General features: G+C 54.5%; 5 protein-coding genes across 5 annotated transcripts, besides 7 other annotated features; 2 read left to right on the plus strand and 3 right to left on the minus strand.

Annotated features, from left to right (window-relative positions):
• Nucleotides 1–517: 517 nt before the first annotated feature.
• On the minus strand, nt 518–2,780 carry EKO05_0001441 (uncharacterized protein; the record flags this gene model as incomplete). The annotated part of the gene is made up of 2 exons (XM_059635671.1): nt 518–2,472; nt 2,705–2,780. 2 exons carry the CDS (start codon nt 2,778–2,780, stop codon nt 518–520), a joined length of 2,031 nt encoding a protein of 676 aa, XP_059491654.1.
• Nucleotides 2,550–2,674: a tandem repeat.
• Nucleotides 2,781–2,971: 191 nt separating the features above from the next.
• Nucleotides 2,972–2,998: a tandem repeat.
• Nucleotides 2,999–3,155: 157 nt separating this feature from the next.
• Nucleotides 3,156–3,227: a tandem repeat.
• A 6-nt stretch (nt 3,228–3,233) lies between these two features.
• Nucleotides 3,234–3,262: a tandem repeat.
• A 614-nt stretch (nt 3,263–3,876) lies between these two features.
• Nucleotides 3,877–3,968: a tandem repeat.
• Nucleotide 3,969: 1 nt separating this feature from the next.
• Nucleotides 3,970–4,000: a tandem repeat.
• Nucleotides 4,001–4,047: 47 nt separating this feature from the next.
• Nucleotides 4,048–4,096: a tandem repeat.
• A 3,410-nt stretch (nt 4,097–7,506) lies between these two features.
• EKO05_0001442 (CWF complex protein sap62) lies at nt 7,507–8,264 on the minus strand (the record flags this gene model as incomplete). The annotated part of the gene is made up of 2 exons (XM_038937392.1): nt 7,507–8,202; nt 8,253–8,264. The coding sequence occupies 2 exons, from the start codon at nt 8,262–8,264 to the stop codon at nt 7,507–7,509; spliced, it is 708 nt and encodes a 235-aa protein (XP_038802199.1).
• Nucleotides 8,265–8,626: 362 nt separating this feature from the next.
• EKO05_0001443 (uncharacterized protein) lies at nt 8,627–10,457 on the plus strand (the record flags this gene model as incomplete). Its single annotated transcript, XM_038937542.1, has 2 exons — nt 8,627–8,798; nt 8,851–10,457. The coding sequence occupies 2 exons, from the start codon at nt 8,627–8,629 to the stop codon at nt 10,455–10,457; spliced, it is 1,779 nt and encodes a 592-aa protein (XP_038802200.1).
• A 228-nt stretch (nt 10,458–10,685) lies between these two features.
• Nucleotides 10,686–12,257, minus strand: EKO05_0001444 (H(+)-transporting V1 sector ATPase subunit H; the record flags this gene model as incomplete). The annotated part of the gene is made up of 3 exons (XM_038937515.1): nt 10,686–11,319; nt 11,372–11,903; nt 11,960–12,257. The coding sequence occupies 3 exons, from the start codon at nt 12,255–12,257 to the stop codon at nt 10,686–10,688; spliced, it is 1,464 nt and encodes a 487-aa protein (XP_038802201.1).
• Nucleotides 12,258–12,502: 245 nt separating this feature from the next.
• Nucleotides 12,503–15,522, plus strand: EKO05_0001445 (exosome catalytic subunit dis3; the record flags this gene model as incomplete). Its single annotated transcript, XM_038937314.1, has 2 exons — nt 12,503–12,704; nt 12,752–15,522. 2 exons carry the CDS (start codon nt 12,503–12,505, stop codon nt 15,520–15,522), a joined length of 2,973 nt encoding a protein of 990 aa, XP_038802202.1.
• Between the last annotated feature and the right edge of the window lie 243 nt (nt 15,523–15,765).

A 15,765-nucleotide genomic window follows, 5' to 3' on the forward strand; every position in this document is an offset into this window, starting at 1 on the left:
AGATCGGACGGATCCTTGGCGCAACGTGCTGTGCCATGCTGATAATGTTGCAGATAACATCCTTTGTAGCAACTGACACAACTGATCGTACTTCGTCTGCAATGGATGTGGTCGTTCGTTGCTGTAAAGCATGCGATATGTAGTGGGTGTTGAGCGGAGTATTCTAGTACTGGCCAAGGTGATGATGCTGATGTTGTTTGGAGCAGAACTGTCCAGTGCGGCGCCGGGAGTCAAGGAACTGACACAGACTTGAACGCTTATCAGACTTTGGCGGGCGCTTCCATGTACGATAAACGTCGTCTACACCTTATTCACTAGATGCCACGTTTGTAACCCAGCAAAGGACATCGAGAAACTTGGCGATAGTTTGGGGAGAGATTTCGGACAAGATGGGTTTGTTGCATTTGCTGGATGATGTCTTCAGAAGTTCAACTCCTGCTCCGAGAGGTGTTGTAAGCACGGTCGTCTGCCCAGCCAACGAGTGCTGCGGGGTTGCTGTTTGGTCTGGCAACTTCTCCTAGTAGGACTGCCATCCTTGCTGAGACTGAGGCTGACTCATACCGTACATGCTGGGCTGTTGGCCAGCACCGCTTTGATGTTGCATGAACTGGTGTGGGCTCGGGCTAGGCTGGTAAGGGTTCTGATCCATACTGGGAAATCCATTCCCTCCCATCGCGTTCATCGTCTGATATTGCTGGACGGGGGTGCCATGCATCGAACCACTACTCTGGGCGTGATGCATTTGTGGTGATGCATGCATAGGAGACTGCTGCGGGTGTGGTGACTGCTGTGGTGGCGGCCTTTGAGCATATTGCTGCATGTTGTGTTGTTGGGAGAGAGGCGACGGCTGAGGCGGACCACCCTGCCACATGTGGGAGGGAGCGTAACCCTGACCTGGATTCTGAACGCCTGGGAGCATACCGTTTGGGCCCATCCCTGGCGGCATGCCCTGTGGTAGACCTAGGCTTGGTGGACGGCGGTGCATTTGGTTCGGCAGTGGGGTGTGCTGCTGTGCCATGGGGGAGGGGACCATGTTGTTTTGCGGCAGGGATTGCGGGCGGTAAGACTGCGCACCCATGCCTTGGCCCGGTCTTTGTGGCGTCTGGGCTGTCATGCCGTACTGATTGCCAGGTATGCTAACGCTGGTCGAAAGCATGCGAGGTGACTGCACAGCTTGCGAAACTTGCGGTACCTGACCAGCGTCTGCCGTGGTTGGACGTTCTGGCTGCGCAGGCGGCTCATGCGGTCGGTTCCAGAGATCGTCCAAGTACTGCTTGCGGTTCTTACGTTGTTGCTCGAACTGCTTGTTGATCTCAGCTGTCTGTGCAGCTTGGTTGAGAATCTCGCCCGAAGGAGAGGGCCTCGTAGCGTCCTGGTACGGCGCACCTGCAAGTTCATGGCGCGGTCGCTGTACACTGCTGTAATCTCGAGGTTGCAGATCAGTCGTCGTGGGTTGGTTGTATGGCTCCAAACCCCCGATCGGCATAGTGCCTGGTGCTGGCGTCAGGCCACCAAAGGGTTGCAGAGGGTTGGATGCAGCACCGAGGTAATCAGCGTTCGCACCTGCAAACGCTCCTGGGTGGGCAAAAGCCATGGCGCTGGCGTGGTTGGCTTCGGCAGCAGCAGCTTCTCTCGCCTTTGCTGCACCAGGCCGCTTCTCTCCTGCAGCGTCTTCCTCCGTGAAGCCCTGCTTACGGGCCTTGCTTTCCCAGTAGTCGTCCCGTACTCTTCTTCCGTTCACGATTAGCCTGCTTCCAAACTGCCTGAACATGGACCTCGCTGTTACTATTGCAATTTGTCGAGAGCGGTACGAGTAGGGCAGAATCTCCTGGTGGATCAGATCGTCCTTTTCAGCTTGCGTGGCGATGATCTTGAACAAAGACCTGTTCTTGTTGAACAGCAGGTACGAATCACGGTAACCAAGAACGCGTGCGCACTCGGTCGCAAGCATGAACAGCTTGTCGCCGCGGTGGGGTACGAAGAAGGTGCGGCAACGGTACTCGCGGTTTTCGAGGGGATGGCCGGTTTGTGTGACTTTGCGTTCTCCAGCTTCGTCGATCTCGCGGGGTATGTACTCGTCGCCTTCGGGGTTCAGCTGGTCGGTGGTGTGATCGCGCACCGTCGGCAAAGCCTTGAGGACGGCAGGCTTCGTAGGCGTCGATTTGGCAGAGGGTGATGCATGCGTGGGAGAAGTCTGGGGCAGCGGCGAGGTCTGCAGCCGCGGCGTCTGCACGGGGGGCGCGACGCCGGCGTGCGTAGGCGTAGGCGGAGGCAGCGATCCACGGGTGGGGCTCCCAGCAAACGCGGCCTTTGCGGACTTGGGTGGACGGCCGCGCTTTCGTGGTTTCCCGGTCTCGTCCGCATCGGCGGGGTCGCCATGCTGCGCGTCACCGTAGCTGTTGTCTGGCGAGCGACTGCGCTTCAAGCCCTTGGACTGTTGCTGCGCAACGCCCTGCGGGCCAGCGAGGACTCCTAGAGGGCGCGTTAGCGACTCCATCAATGGCTCTGCGGAAGGCTGCGGCGGATGTAACGCGCGCACACGCGCGCCAGTGACAGTGACAGTGACAGTGACGGTGATGGTGACGGTGATGGTGACGGTGACGGTGATGGTGACGGTGATGGTGACGGGGACGGTGATGGTTACGGTGACAGTGACGGTGACAGTGACGGTGACAGTAACAGGAACAAGGCGTGTGTTTCGTACCTGCTGAGTTGAGGGCAGACGGATCAATGGTCCCTTGGAGGTCCATGACGCCGTTCCCAATGCTACCATTTGACATGGTGTGGACGGGATGCGCCGAGTACATTCCAAGGCGGCGCAAGAGCAACCGAGGGTGCAGGCGGCGCGGAAGGAGCTGCTTGCAATCACAGTGAGGCCCTTAATTGGCGCACGGCGGGCGGGTGCTAGGGCGCGCAAGGCTGGCGCAGTGACGGCTCGCGACAGACGGGCGCGACGGGATGGGCATATGTGGGTGGTGGTGGTGGTGGTGGTGGTGGTAGTGTTGGGGTTGGTGTCGTTGTGGATGCGCCTGCACGGTCCCGAGGAAAGCGCGGGACGAGCAGCCAAGCACAGAAGGCAGAGGGAAGCACCGACGGCAGGATCAGCTAGCTGGGTAAGAGGAGCGCTCAGGTGAACTGCAGTTCGTGCGCGCAGACCAGGTAGGCCAGGTAGACCAGGTAGACCAGGTAGGCCAGGTAGGCCAGGTAGGCCAGGTAGGCCAGGTAGGGCAAAGCAGAGCCAGACCAGACCAGACCAGACCAGGTGGACCAGGTGTGCTGGTGTGCTGGGGAGTGCTGGGAGTGCTGGGGAGGAACAGCCGGCAGCAGCCAGTAGGTGGAGGGCAGTCACGGCGGTGCAAGAAGGCTGCGCGATGCAAGGTGTGTGCGGCGGCAGCTAGGCAGGTAGAGGCAGACGTCTGGGCGGGTGCGACGATGGAGATGACGAATCGCGGGCGGATCGCCGCCGGTACGCGAGGCAGGTCTTGTCTGTGGCAGCGTACGGCGGGAGGCAGCAGGCAAGCGAGTGGACGACGAGTAGGACGAGTGAGACGGATGGAGCGCCCGAGCACTCTGACACTATAAGGCACCTGGCGATGCTGCCCGCACTGCGCACCGATTCATGCAGCCACGTGAGCGCAGGCAATGCACGACGGGCGCCCAGGGTGGAGGGTGTAGGCTGCTGCTTGCCGCTGTAAGGGTTTGGAACTGGGATGGCCGCGCGCGCAGTGAAGGTCCCCGTCCCAGCCAAGTGACAGCTTGTCTGATCCACGACGGCGGCAAGACCAAGAGCAGTCAAGCACTGCTGTCTGTTGTGGGCGCGGCTACACGCTCCCACTCGGCATCAGTTGCGAGCTGCTGCTAGCCGGCCGGCGTGCATTCACTCTTCACTCTGCACTCTGCACTCTGCACTCTTCACTCTCCACTCTGCACTCTTCACTCTTCACTCTCCACTCTGCACTCTTCACTCTCCACCCTGCACCCTGCACCCTGCACCCTGCACTGGATGTGAAGGCGCTAGTCTGCTCCGCGGCGGGAACGAGCAGGCGTGAGGCAGAGGCACAGGCAGAGGCAGCGGTACAGGCAGAGGCAGAGGCAGCGGCTTGAGCGCGTCGCCGTGAAAAGCCACACGCTCCACGCCTGTCTCGGACCCTCTTCCATGCATTGTGTCTCTCACGGCCGGATTACTTGCAGCGCCTGCAACACGGCAGCTTCGAAATCAACACTAACCGCGGCCAGTCCGCGATTGCGACCGCTAGCTTGGATCTTGATATGTCCCCTACTGCCGCCAAGCCCATGGGCCGACGCGAACCAAAAACACGCCTCTTCAGCGCCCCTCAGCGCTCATGAGCGCTCCTCAGCACCTAGCCACCTTGCCCGTCTGAGCTGCCTATCGCGGAGCCCTGCACGGAACGGGCGACCAAAGGCAGCCTTCATGGCCACTTTGCCCTTCCTCCACCACTCACAAGCACCAACGCTGCTGATGGAGCAATGCGGACATGTCAGCAGGCTTCCTGCCAAATCATTGATTGCTAGCCTCCAAGGTCCTGCAGCTGCCCAAGACAGACAAAACTGGGACGTGCATAAGCGGCCGTCGTCATGCATTCACCATCCCCCGGTCTATCCATTCGTCCCGTGTTGTCTGATGACTCCCCCTGCCCGCAACAGTCGAGCTGCCCGCTTATGCTTGCCGCAACAGCCGGAAGAGGCAGTATCACTTATTACATGTGGCCTGGATAGACCGCCCTAGGCTCGACTGGAGAGTGCATAGTGCAAGACGCTTTCCTGCTCGCATGGACCGCGGCTTCGTCTGAGGAGCTGTGCGGATCGGCGAGCACATGGCTCACACTCTACCAGGTAGGACGTCTGCTACGCGCCTGGAGACCCGCAGCGGCGCTCGTCTTCAGCCTGTTACCGGCTCTCTGTCAGCTTGTGGCAGATGCAATTCCGTCACTCCGGACCCGTCTCCCTACTCTCTGGCTAGGCTGACCAGTGAAGAACTGCCCTCGAGCGATGGAATTCATGTGGACAGAAGCTTTGGTCAGACTGGACGATCCGTTCCACAAGGACGCCCCGCTCGCCGTCGACAAGGGCGTACATCGATACCCTTGACTTGCCCGTGCTCCCATCGATCTTGCCGTCATACCTTGCCTGTATCTCGCATCCCTTCCGTAGCTCGCGCCACTGTACCCTAGCGGGGCTTGAAACGCCATGGCCGTCTTTCACGCCGTCTGTCGCTTTTTGACGTTTGTCTGTGCATCTACAGACGATACAAGTCATGAAAAAGCAAACAAGCAACTTCTCCGTGACCATTGCTGAGACGCGGAGAAAATGCTTGCCCTTTTGTTTGAGTAAACAGACCTGCTTGGACCCCCGAATTGCCTACCGTGGATGACACCAAACGTGACGCTTGCCCGTTTCTTGTGCATCTCTAGTGCGTCCATTTGTCTTCCAAACGTCCGCCCTGGCTGTGCAGCAGTGTTTGAAATGTCTCAGACAACGAGCCTGTCAGGTGTCTTCTCGGAGCGTTCGGTAACCGTCTAGATCTAACCGGACAAGGAGGATTTACGTTTCATTTCGTTCCTCGACGAGACATGGTCAAAAAGCAACACAGCGGCCCGATTGTTTGCAAATAATCAAGTCTTCTGCACGCAAGAGATGCTGTTTTGGTGCAGAGACGTGACGAGACAATGACCATTGTCACAAGATCCGGTCCATAACATGAGTCCACTTTTCTCCAGCTTCCGTTACTCACTTGCTAGGTTCCTGTAGTCAGTCTCTGTAGAGCCAATCTCATGCTGGTCGATTGACGCTTCAGCGGCGAGACAGTCCAAGATGGCAGCAAAGTCGCCATCGTTTCCACACGCGTACCCAGACGAACACGGAACGCTGATTCATCCGTTCCTTTGCGTTGTATTTGGTGTCGTCACCCTTGTTGAGCGCGGCGTTGACGCGTCAGTAGGTGCAGAAGAAGCAGACCGTTGAGACGATTGTGTGCAGGGTCAAAGCCGGATTCTCGTCCATCTCTTGGCGCGACGCTATGGACCGGCTGGGATGTGTACTTGATTGATCATATGATTCCACTCCACTTTACCCTGGAGCCCGCAACTCAATCAAGGTTAGACAGGCAAACTACCCCACTTCGACTCCTCGGGAAGAAATCATGGCGAGAAGCCAAGTATGCATGGACATGAGACTCCGCTGTGATTTGATAGAAAGCCTCGTTTCAAGTTCCCGAGGAATAGGTTCAGTGCCAGATGTCTCACTTCACAAGTGGATTATCCGTAGGCAGTGATATTGTTCGTGCTCGGGACGTGGTCGTTTTCCGTTTGGCTGAATGGCCAAGTGGCGATTCCTTTGGGTTGTACAACTCTAGCGGTGAAGTGTTCTGCATAGCCGCTTATCTCCACAAAGTTATCATGGCGTGGGAGTCGAGTGTGTTCTGCGCAATGGCACTCCGCAGCACGAGAACCGAACAGGCGTATGCTTGTAAATGTTCCAGGTGTTCCATGACAGTGCGAGAGTCACGCCATCTGGAGCGCTAGAAATGGGTGCAAGGCCAAAGAAAGACCATGGCAGATCTGCGGATCCCTCGAGACGGTGTGCGGAAATAGGAAATGACAAGTAACTCAACAGGGAATATCGTACAAAGGTCGAGCAGCCTGCAAAATGTGACTGCCATGGAAACCGCTGCCTCATCGCCCATCACTCCGGATTGTACTACCCTATTCATACCGGTCATGCTAGGCTCGAGCGTGGTCCAGAAGAGGGTGTGTTGAGATGAGCAGGTTTGATATGTCGCAGCAAGGCTCCGACAAGGCCACTGTACGTTGCAGTTGATGGTGACGAATCAGCAGTCGAGCCTTCGCCCTGACCAGTCACAGAACAATCATGTGAGAGGTAGGGGAGACGCAATGGACTCTGTCGAGGCTTGAGGCGGAGTATGGCGCTATGTAATGGTATCAGATGACCATGGCCGGTAGTAGCAGGCCGTAGGAAAGCAAGAGAGTATGCTCTGGGCGTTTGGAGGTATCCAATCCAAGTTTGCTGGTCGAGTTTCCTAAGATCTGAGAACGATAAGAACCCAACTTTAATTGGCGCAAGTCCAGAGGTTCTGTTCGCAGAGTTAGCCCACAGGGCCCGAGGCCTCAGCTTGACACGAATGAGGCAGCCAGTCTACACATCTCGAGGCCTCCGTGCTAAGCTCACACTATTGCACGCCTCCTGTGTTTACGCGCACGCCGAAAAGAGTGCGGTGCGGATCTGCCATGTCAGATCACGCTCTTGTGTTGGTACATTCGAAGCTGGGACTACCTACAGTCCAAAACATCCTGTTAGTCTCCTGAACATATTTGCTGTAATAAACGCCACCGATTAAACGCCATGCCATCCCTTCAATAAAGACGTGAACAATATTTGAGAGAGCTGAGAAGTTATCCAGGTCCGCGACCCTCTCTGTACGCGAGACGCAGGAAGACTTGTAGAGTAAAGCTGCACCATAGAGGACGCTTACTTGCGACCTGGTGCCAATCCAGGAACAGCGCTGAATCGTTCGTCGCGCTCGGTCTTGAAGAGCAGTTGACACCAGAACTCCTTGTTATCGTCGTCGAACCAAGTCCAGAACTTGCCTTCCCGGCGGTCCACCTCGCGTGCTTGCAGTTTGACCGCAACTGTCTCGTAGGGCTCTCCGGCTACAATGAAATACTGGTAGTTTGGGTCGGGCTCTTCCATCTTCTGCTCGTATGCGCTCATGAATCGGACCCGCGGGATGGTGTCTGGCGTAATATCTGGGAATTGGAATTGGAACAAGAGTCCATTCTGACGGGTAATAGGATCGCGAACTTTCGTTATCCGGTACCCAGGTCGGCCAATCTTGATGACGTTCTTCTTAACTTGCACACCAGCGAGTAGACCCTGCTGTCCTGCATCATCCTTCTTTCCTTCACGCTGCTCTTTCGCAGCACGTCGCGCCAAGTTTGTCTGATGCTTCCTTCCTTGTGTATGGGCTAGATATGATCCATCGTTCTGGTGTACTGTGAGACATAGACGGCATTCGAAGCTTCCGACATGATTCTTAAAGAAGTAAGGGTCCTTGTCGAGGTCGATGGTTTCAAGCGCAAGCTTTCGGAGACGTTCTCGTCGGTCGGCGTTTGTCGCTGAGCTTGAGGCGACACCACCACCACCAAATTTGGAACCTGCTCGATTCTGTACAGGTTAGCGACTTCCGTTCACTACCAGTAACTGGAAGAGCGTACCTGATAATCCATGCTTGCACGTAGTCGAGATGGTATGCGTCTTTGTGTTTAGATCGACGCGATTCCGAGCTTCTGGTGGAGTCGCAAAGCTTTAGTGTGAGTGGCGTACTGCTGCGCGTTCAAGTTGATGTGAAGCCCACAAATTGTAAAAGCGCCGCCGCGATCAGGAACGGCGCTAGTGTCGTTACGTAAGCCGCGATCTGGAGGCAAGCACAAGTTCATCCCGACTTCTCACATGTGCATAGACCGTGCTTGACCACGTCCGGATTGCGAATTTAAAGCAGCAACGAGTTAGCATCCAGAGAGGCTGTAGTCGCATCGGAAGTACCGTCCTGTACCCGACATCCAAGCTCAAGAGCCGAGCGGTCAGATTTATGGCGACAGATATCTACATTGGAAAGAGACTCTCCTTCGATGGCCAACTCTGCACCGTTCGATTTCGCGGCGCAGTCGAGGGCACCAAAGGAGAGTGGTTGGGTGTAGAGTGGGACGATCCAACCCGTGGAAAGAACTGTGGCGAGCATAATGGCCACAAATACTTTGACTGTAATACGGTCATCTTCAGTTGAAAATTGCATCAGTAGCTGATTGCAGCTAGGCCTCAGAAGACATGCGCCAGCAGGTTCTTTTATCAGACCAACTCGCAAGCCTGATCAACCACGTTCATTTGTGGAGGCACTAAAAGCAAAGTATGCAGACGATGACTTTGAGGATCCCAGCGTAAAAGTAGTGTTTGTTATGAAAGAAGGTGATAATGCCAAGGCAAGGAAGGACCCAGCCGCGAAGTTGAGTCAGCCGATACGATTCAACGGTAAGGTCGCAGAAGAGGTGGGCTTTGACAAGATCAGAAAACAGCTTGCTCAATTGGAGGAGCTCAAATTCGTGATCTTGGATGGCTTAAGGATGTGGAGGCCGGAGGTGAGGCCAAGTGCGAGAGCCAAAGAAGAGCTGGAATGGCCACAAGGCGCGACAGACATCAAAGATGCGTGCCCAAAGACATACGAGCTGGATCTCAGTCGGAACCTATTCGAAGAGTGGAGAGAAATTGCTGCAATTTGCGAGCAATTGAACCGACTGAGGGTTCTGAGAGTCGACGGAACACGGTTCAGAGATACATCGTTAACAGAGGTCGAACTCGATCGTTGCCTCCGGGTTTTCGCCAACATCACAACTTTGAAGCTGGAAGAAGATCTGCTCCCATGGGAAGAGCTCGTCAACATCACGCACCAGTTCCAAGCCCTCACCACATTCTCAGCATCCAGCAACTTCTACTCAAGCTTAACACCACACCTCTTGAACCCAACAATTACCGACCTGACGTTGGAAGATAACCTCTTCCCGTCCCTATCCGTCCTCGAACCACTAACCAAGATACCGAATCTTCGACGCCTCGTCTTGAAGTCAAATAAAATTACCGAAATTGGCATACCGCCACCAAACTTTCGCGACTCACTCAAAGAAGTTGATCTCTCCTTCAACGAAATAACAACCTGGTCTTTCATCGAGCAGTTGGAGCACACCTTCCCAGGCCTTACCAGTCTTCGCGTGTCTCACAACCCACTCTACGAAGCCCTCCAAGCGCCGGACGGCCGTTCTCTCACCGCAGACGATGGGTATATGCTCACAGTGGCGCGACTCGGCAACCTCAAGACATTGAATCACAGTCCCATAAGCGACAAAGAGCGGCTCAACGCCGAGTCATACTACCTTTCGCTCATAGTGAAGGAAGTGCAGTTTGCACCAGAGAAGCTACGAGAAGAAATCCTGAGCAGTCATCCAAGATACAAATTGCTCTGTGAAGAGTACGGGGAGCCAGATATCAAGCGGAGCAAGAATGCGGTCAATCCAAACTCACTTGCTGCGCGGCTGCTACGCATCAACTTCTACCTGGCAAACGATAGATCAAAAGCATGTGAGGCTGAGATACCAATGAGCTGCACGGCGTATACGGTCCTCGGTGTCGTGGGTAAGCTGTTCGGTGTCGTACCAACGGGTTGCAAACTTATCTGGGAAACCGGCGATTGGATGCCAGCGAGAAGGACAATGGCTGAAGTGGAAGAAGAGGACTGGGATTCTGAGGATAGTGAAGATGAAGCAACCACAAGTAGAATGATGCGAGAGGTTGAGATCACACCAGGCACAAGATCGATTGGGACGTGGATTGATGGCATAGAGGCTACTGTGAGGGTTGAGCTGGAAATGTAAGCACACCGAGCCTCAATAGACGTCGATACGAGAAGCAAAGAGACTCCAACAGGTGGACTTCACATGCTCGCAAACGACAATAACGAAAGTTTTACCAGCCGTCAATGTATATAATGTGATGCAAGCACGGTCTATGTGGCCAAGAGCTGACCTGGCCTTGCCATGTATACTGACAGAAAAGGCGACAGCGCTTCAAAGGGGACTAAACGACTCGGTAATCTTCTCGTCTTATCTCAAAGGCAGCTCGCTCTTCGACTCGAAGCTGTACCTAAGCCATTCACCAACGGCCCTCAAGCTTTCCCATCTCACGCTCTCGTCCGCTTCCTGCATAAGCTCCATAACTCTACCCTTGAGGCCTAACTTCTCCAATTGTTGCCTCTTCTCGGGTACCTCCTTGACCAAGCATGCAACGTCGTTGCAGCCAATGGCCAACACCTGCTTATCATTTTCCCAGCTCTTGGAGAGGATTTCCGCAAGCTTCCTGGGCAACTCACCCTTATTCTCGTCTAGGATACGGCGAGCGTTATCACGCCAGAAAGTGGGGTTGCGATGCGGTGGCGACCAGCGGAGATGACCAGACTGTAGCTCTGCAGCATACTCGTCGAAGGTGGTCTGTGTTTTGGTGTACTCTTCGAGAAGCTCTGTGAGAGTCTTGTGATCCTCGAGCGCATCTTCATCAGTCAAATGGCGCGACTTCAGGCTGTTGAGCAGGGCTGGCAGACGAGCAAGGACAGCTGTGGGCAACAGTGTCTGACGGTTCGTGGTAAGAAGATTGACAAGAGTGGAAAGAAGGAGACGAGTAGTCTTTTCTTTGGGCGAGACTCGTAGGAGACCTGTGTAAAGAAGGACAATGTCGTGTTCACTGAAGTCTGTTAGCAAAAATTGTCTCACACTCTACTCTAGATACAACGCACTCTTGAAGGCCGTTACCAACAAGCTCGCCCTCGAAGCTGAGCTGCCAGATGACAAGTAGGATATGGTAGAGGAGCTGCAGTCCTACACCACCAGACAGGCCGCTGTCTCCAGCGCTACGAATGCTGCCACCGCCACTGTACAAAGTTGATTCCCGGTCATTGCTCGATCCTACTGCTGAGCGCAGGATGTCAAACAATGGATCAAGGGTCTCCTTCCTTTGCTTCCAGAACAAATGCCTCGCCTTCGAACTACGAAGTACTGCGGAGGATTCTCGTACAGCAATGTCCTGAAGCCCAGCGTCCGAAGCCTTTGCCAGTGTCGAAAGGTAGGTGTAAAGCTGCGGGAGCGCTTGGTCGAGTTGTGTGGTGTCTTTCGATGAGGTTACTACGGCGTGAGAGATTAGGCCAGAAAGGACTGAGGAGGTGAGCAGCGGTACAGGGTCTTCGTTGTTCGAGGAGGCTTTCAGAAGCGGCAGAAATGGCTTGAATGGTGCTGGATGCTGGACGAGGGCTGACGTAAGTGCAGGAATGTCTACATAGGTGTCAGTGATCCATTCGAGGTGCCTCGAGTGCATGAAGGCCTCATACCATCAATGATGTCCCCTAGCAACACCAGCATGTAATGAATGATGTCCTGGCGTTTCGCTGCGGCCTCGAAGATGCTCTGCGACCCATCACCGCCCAACAATAGCGTGACAAAGCTGTTCACGTCGGACTCAATTGTCTGCTTGCGCTGCTCCTTGCGCACTTTGTCGATTGACTTGATCTTTTTCAGGTCTTCGTCGGTGATCGTCTTGGCCCGCACTGCGCCTTCCCATGATATTGGCCGTGCGCGAATGTTGTTCTGGATCGAGGTGAGATACGTCGGTGGGTCTAGCGACGACATCGTGAGATTACACTGCGAGCAAACAGCAAAGATCGCGGTCGGAGTGCTGTGGAGGAGCGTCGAGGATGGGATGTTGTGCCTCGTCTATCGCGAGCCTACCAAGCTCCTGCAACGTCATTCTGGAGCTTGCCCTTTCGAGCCTAGCTGGGCGACTTCGATGTCTTGGCACGAAGCTGCACTTTTTCGAACAAGCGACCATTCGGCAACAGCAACGCCGTGATTTCGACACAGTCACGTTCGAAACCATGGAGTACTTCAGCCTGAAGAGGTCGACTGCCGCCGATCGCGGTCATGCCAACCTGTCAAGTAAGGTTTACGTGCGCTCAACGAAGAGTGGCAAGGTCCAGAAGATTGTGAGGGAGCTGTATCTGCGACAAGACATCCCATGCTCTTCGAATCTGTGCAGAGAGTGCCTGGAAATCGCGCCGACAGATTACTCGAAGAAGGGTAGGTTTGGTGAATTCGCATGCAAGGGTAGGGCTAATGCTGAGCAGTTGCCCCATTCGTACTTTCAGATACACCAGCTGGATCGAAGAACTTTCCGAACGGACAGTACCTAGTGCCCGATACCAATGCATTTCTTACAGGAATGGATTTGTTCGAAGTCGAAACAGCATTTCATGATGTCATAGTACTTCAGACTGTACTTGAAGAAGTCAAGAACCGGTCGCTACCACTGTACCACCGTTTGATTGCCCTGACGAAGAACGAGGGGAAGCGCTTTTATGTCTTCTTCAACGAGTTCCGCCAGGAGACCCACGTCCCGCGCGATCAAGGAGAGAGTATCAATGATCGCAATGATCGAGCTGTTCGTGTAGCAGTACAGTGGTACAACCAGCACATCACTGAAGCGGTGACTGCACGAAGCAAGAAGCAAAAGCGTGTGCCAACCGTGGTCATGATTACTGATGACAGGGACAATTTGCGCAAGGCGAAGGCAGAGAGCGTCCCTGGCATGACGTTGTCTGACTTTGTGTCTGGTCTTGAAAACGCCGACGAGCTGCTCGACATGATCAGTGCTGCACAAGAGCAGAGAGAAGTCCGCTCGAAAAAGCCCGAGGTGTTCTACCCAGATCACTTCTCGATATCGAAGATGATGACTGGTGTAAAAGCCGGTACCATGCATCAGGGAATATTCAACGTCTCACAGTACAACTACTTGGAGGGCTCGGTGAATGTTCCTGCATTCGAAAAGTCCCTTATCATCCTAGGCCGCGAGAACAGCAACCGAGCAGTTTCTGGCGACGTCGTAGTTGTGGAAGTATTACCACAGGACCAGTGGAAGGCACCCTCAACAAAGATCGTCGAGGAAGACACGGTAGCCAAGAATGACAACGCCGAGCAAGAAGAAGGCGAGAACGTCGTGAATGAGAGGGAGAAGCGAGCGCTGCAAGAGGAGGTCAAGCGTGCACATGGGCAAAGCACTGAAGGCAAAGCGCAACCAACAGCACGTGTTGTGGGTATCATCAAGCGTAACTGGCGGCAGTACGTAGGACACATTGACCGCGACTCTGTGCGTTCGACGGCAAAAACGAGTAGGCAGCAACAGACGGTTTTCCTCGTACCAATGGACAAGCGCGTCCCAAAGATCAGAATACGCACCCGCCAGGCTGGAGAGCTTCTCGGTCAGCGTATTCTCGCAACCATCGACTCTTGGGAGAAGGACTCGAGATATCCCGTTGGCCACTTTGTGCGCTCGTTGGGCGAGCTCGAGTCTAAGGGTGCTGAGACGGAAGCTCTCTTGTTGGAGTGGGACGTACAGTACAAGCCGTTCCCTAAGACAGTACTAGACTGCCTGCCTGCTGAAGGCCATGATTGGAAGGTACCCGCGAGCACAGAAGATCCAGGCTGGAAAGGACGAAGAGATCTGCGTGATCTAATCGTCTGCAGCATTGACCCTCCCGGTTGTGTCGACATCGACGACGCGTTGCACGCAAGGAAGCTACCCAACGGCAATTTCGAGGTCGGCGTGCACATTGCTGACGTGTCGCACTTCGTCAAGCCAAACAATGCCATGGACAAAGAGGCTAGCCAACGTGGTACAACGGTCTATCTTGTTGACAAGCGTATCGACATGTTGCCGATGCTGCTTGGAACAGATCTCTGCTCCCTGAAGCCATACGTCGAGCGATATGCATTCTCCGTTATCTGGGAGGTCAACGAGAACGCTGACATCATCAACTCTCATTTCACCAAGTCCGTGATTCGATCGAGGGAAGCCTTCAGCTACGAACAGGCACAGCTACGTATCGACGATGCATCTCAACAGGATGAGCTCACAACCGGGATGCGAACACTGTTGATGCTGTCTCAGAAGTTGAAGCAAAAACGAATGGATGCTGGAGCACTGAACCTTGCTTCCCCCGAAGTTAAGGTACGGTCAGAATCTGAGACTTCTGATCCAGTTGACGTTCACGTCAAGAAGTCACTTGCAACCAACTCTCTAGTTGAAGAATTCATGTTGCTCGCCAACATCAGTGTCGCAGCAAGGAACTACGAAGCGTTTCCGCAGACCGCTTTGTTGCGTCGTCACGCTGCGCCACCCAAGTCCAACTTCGAAGAGCTCGCAAACCAGCTCAAGGTGAAGAAGGGCCTAGAACTGCGAAGCGACAGCTCTGGCGCAGTAGCAGACTCTCTCGACCAATGTGTGGACCCGAACAACCCATTTTTCAACACTCTTGTCAGAATTATGGCAACACGTTGCATGATGTCCGCCGAGTACTTTTGCGCGGGGACACAAGCATACCCTGAGTTCAGGCATTACGGTCTTGCGAGTGAGATTTACACTCATTTCACGTCGCCCATCCGTCGTTACGCCGATCTCGAGGCGCATCGACAGCTTGCCGCGGCCATTGAGTACGAACAGCTTGACGCCAGTCTGCACTCAAAGGCCAAGCTCGAAGCCGTCTGCAAGAATATCAACGTTCGTCATCGCAACGCACAGATGGCTGGACGTGCCTCGATCGAGTACTACGTCGGCCAAGCGCTCAAGGGCAAGGATCTCGAGGAAGAAGGTTTCATCATGAAGATCTTTTCGAATGGGTTTGTCGTCTTCGTGCCGCGCTTTGGTATCGAGAGCTTGATTCGTCTGAGGGATCTGGCTACGCCTGAGCCCGATGCCGAGTTCGACGCCGACAACTACCAACTGAACATCAAGGGCGAGCTGAACAGGAGTGTAGAGCTGTTCGAAAAGGTCATGGTCCGGATCACGGACGAGATGGAGGAGAGCACAGGAAAGAGGAAGGTCAAGTTAACGCTGGTGTAAGATTCCAGCAGGAACAGACGATATCATCTTCACGCAGTCCAACGATGCGAAATACAAATGTTCATTTTGATGTACCCCGTGCTGCAGCCAGGTGACCTCCTGTGCCCGATGGTTGTTTCTTGAATGTTATCGTTGAGCACGATGCGCGGACTTTGGTCTCCCCGCGCAAAGATCTCGATGAAGTATGGTCGAGGAAGCAGCTGAACATGGGGCCCATGATGCCATGACTGCGTACTCTCGTGC

Source organism: Ascochyta rabiei, chromosome 2, assembly GCF_004011695.2.
Source record: "Ascochyta rabiei chromosome 2, complete sequence".
Lineage (NCBI taxonomy): Eukaryota > Fungi > Ascomycota > Dothideomycetes > Pleosporales > Didymellaceae > Ascochyta > Ascochyta rabiei.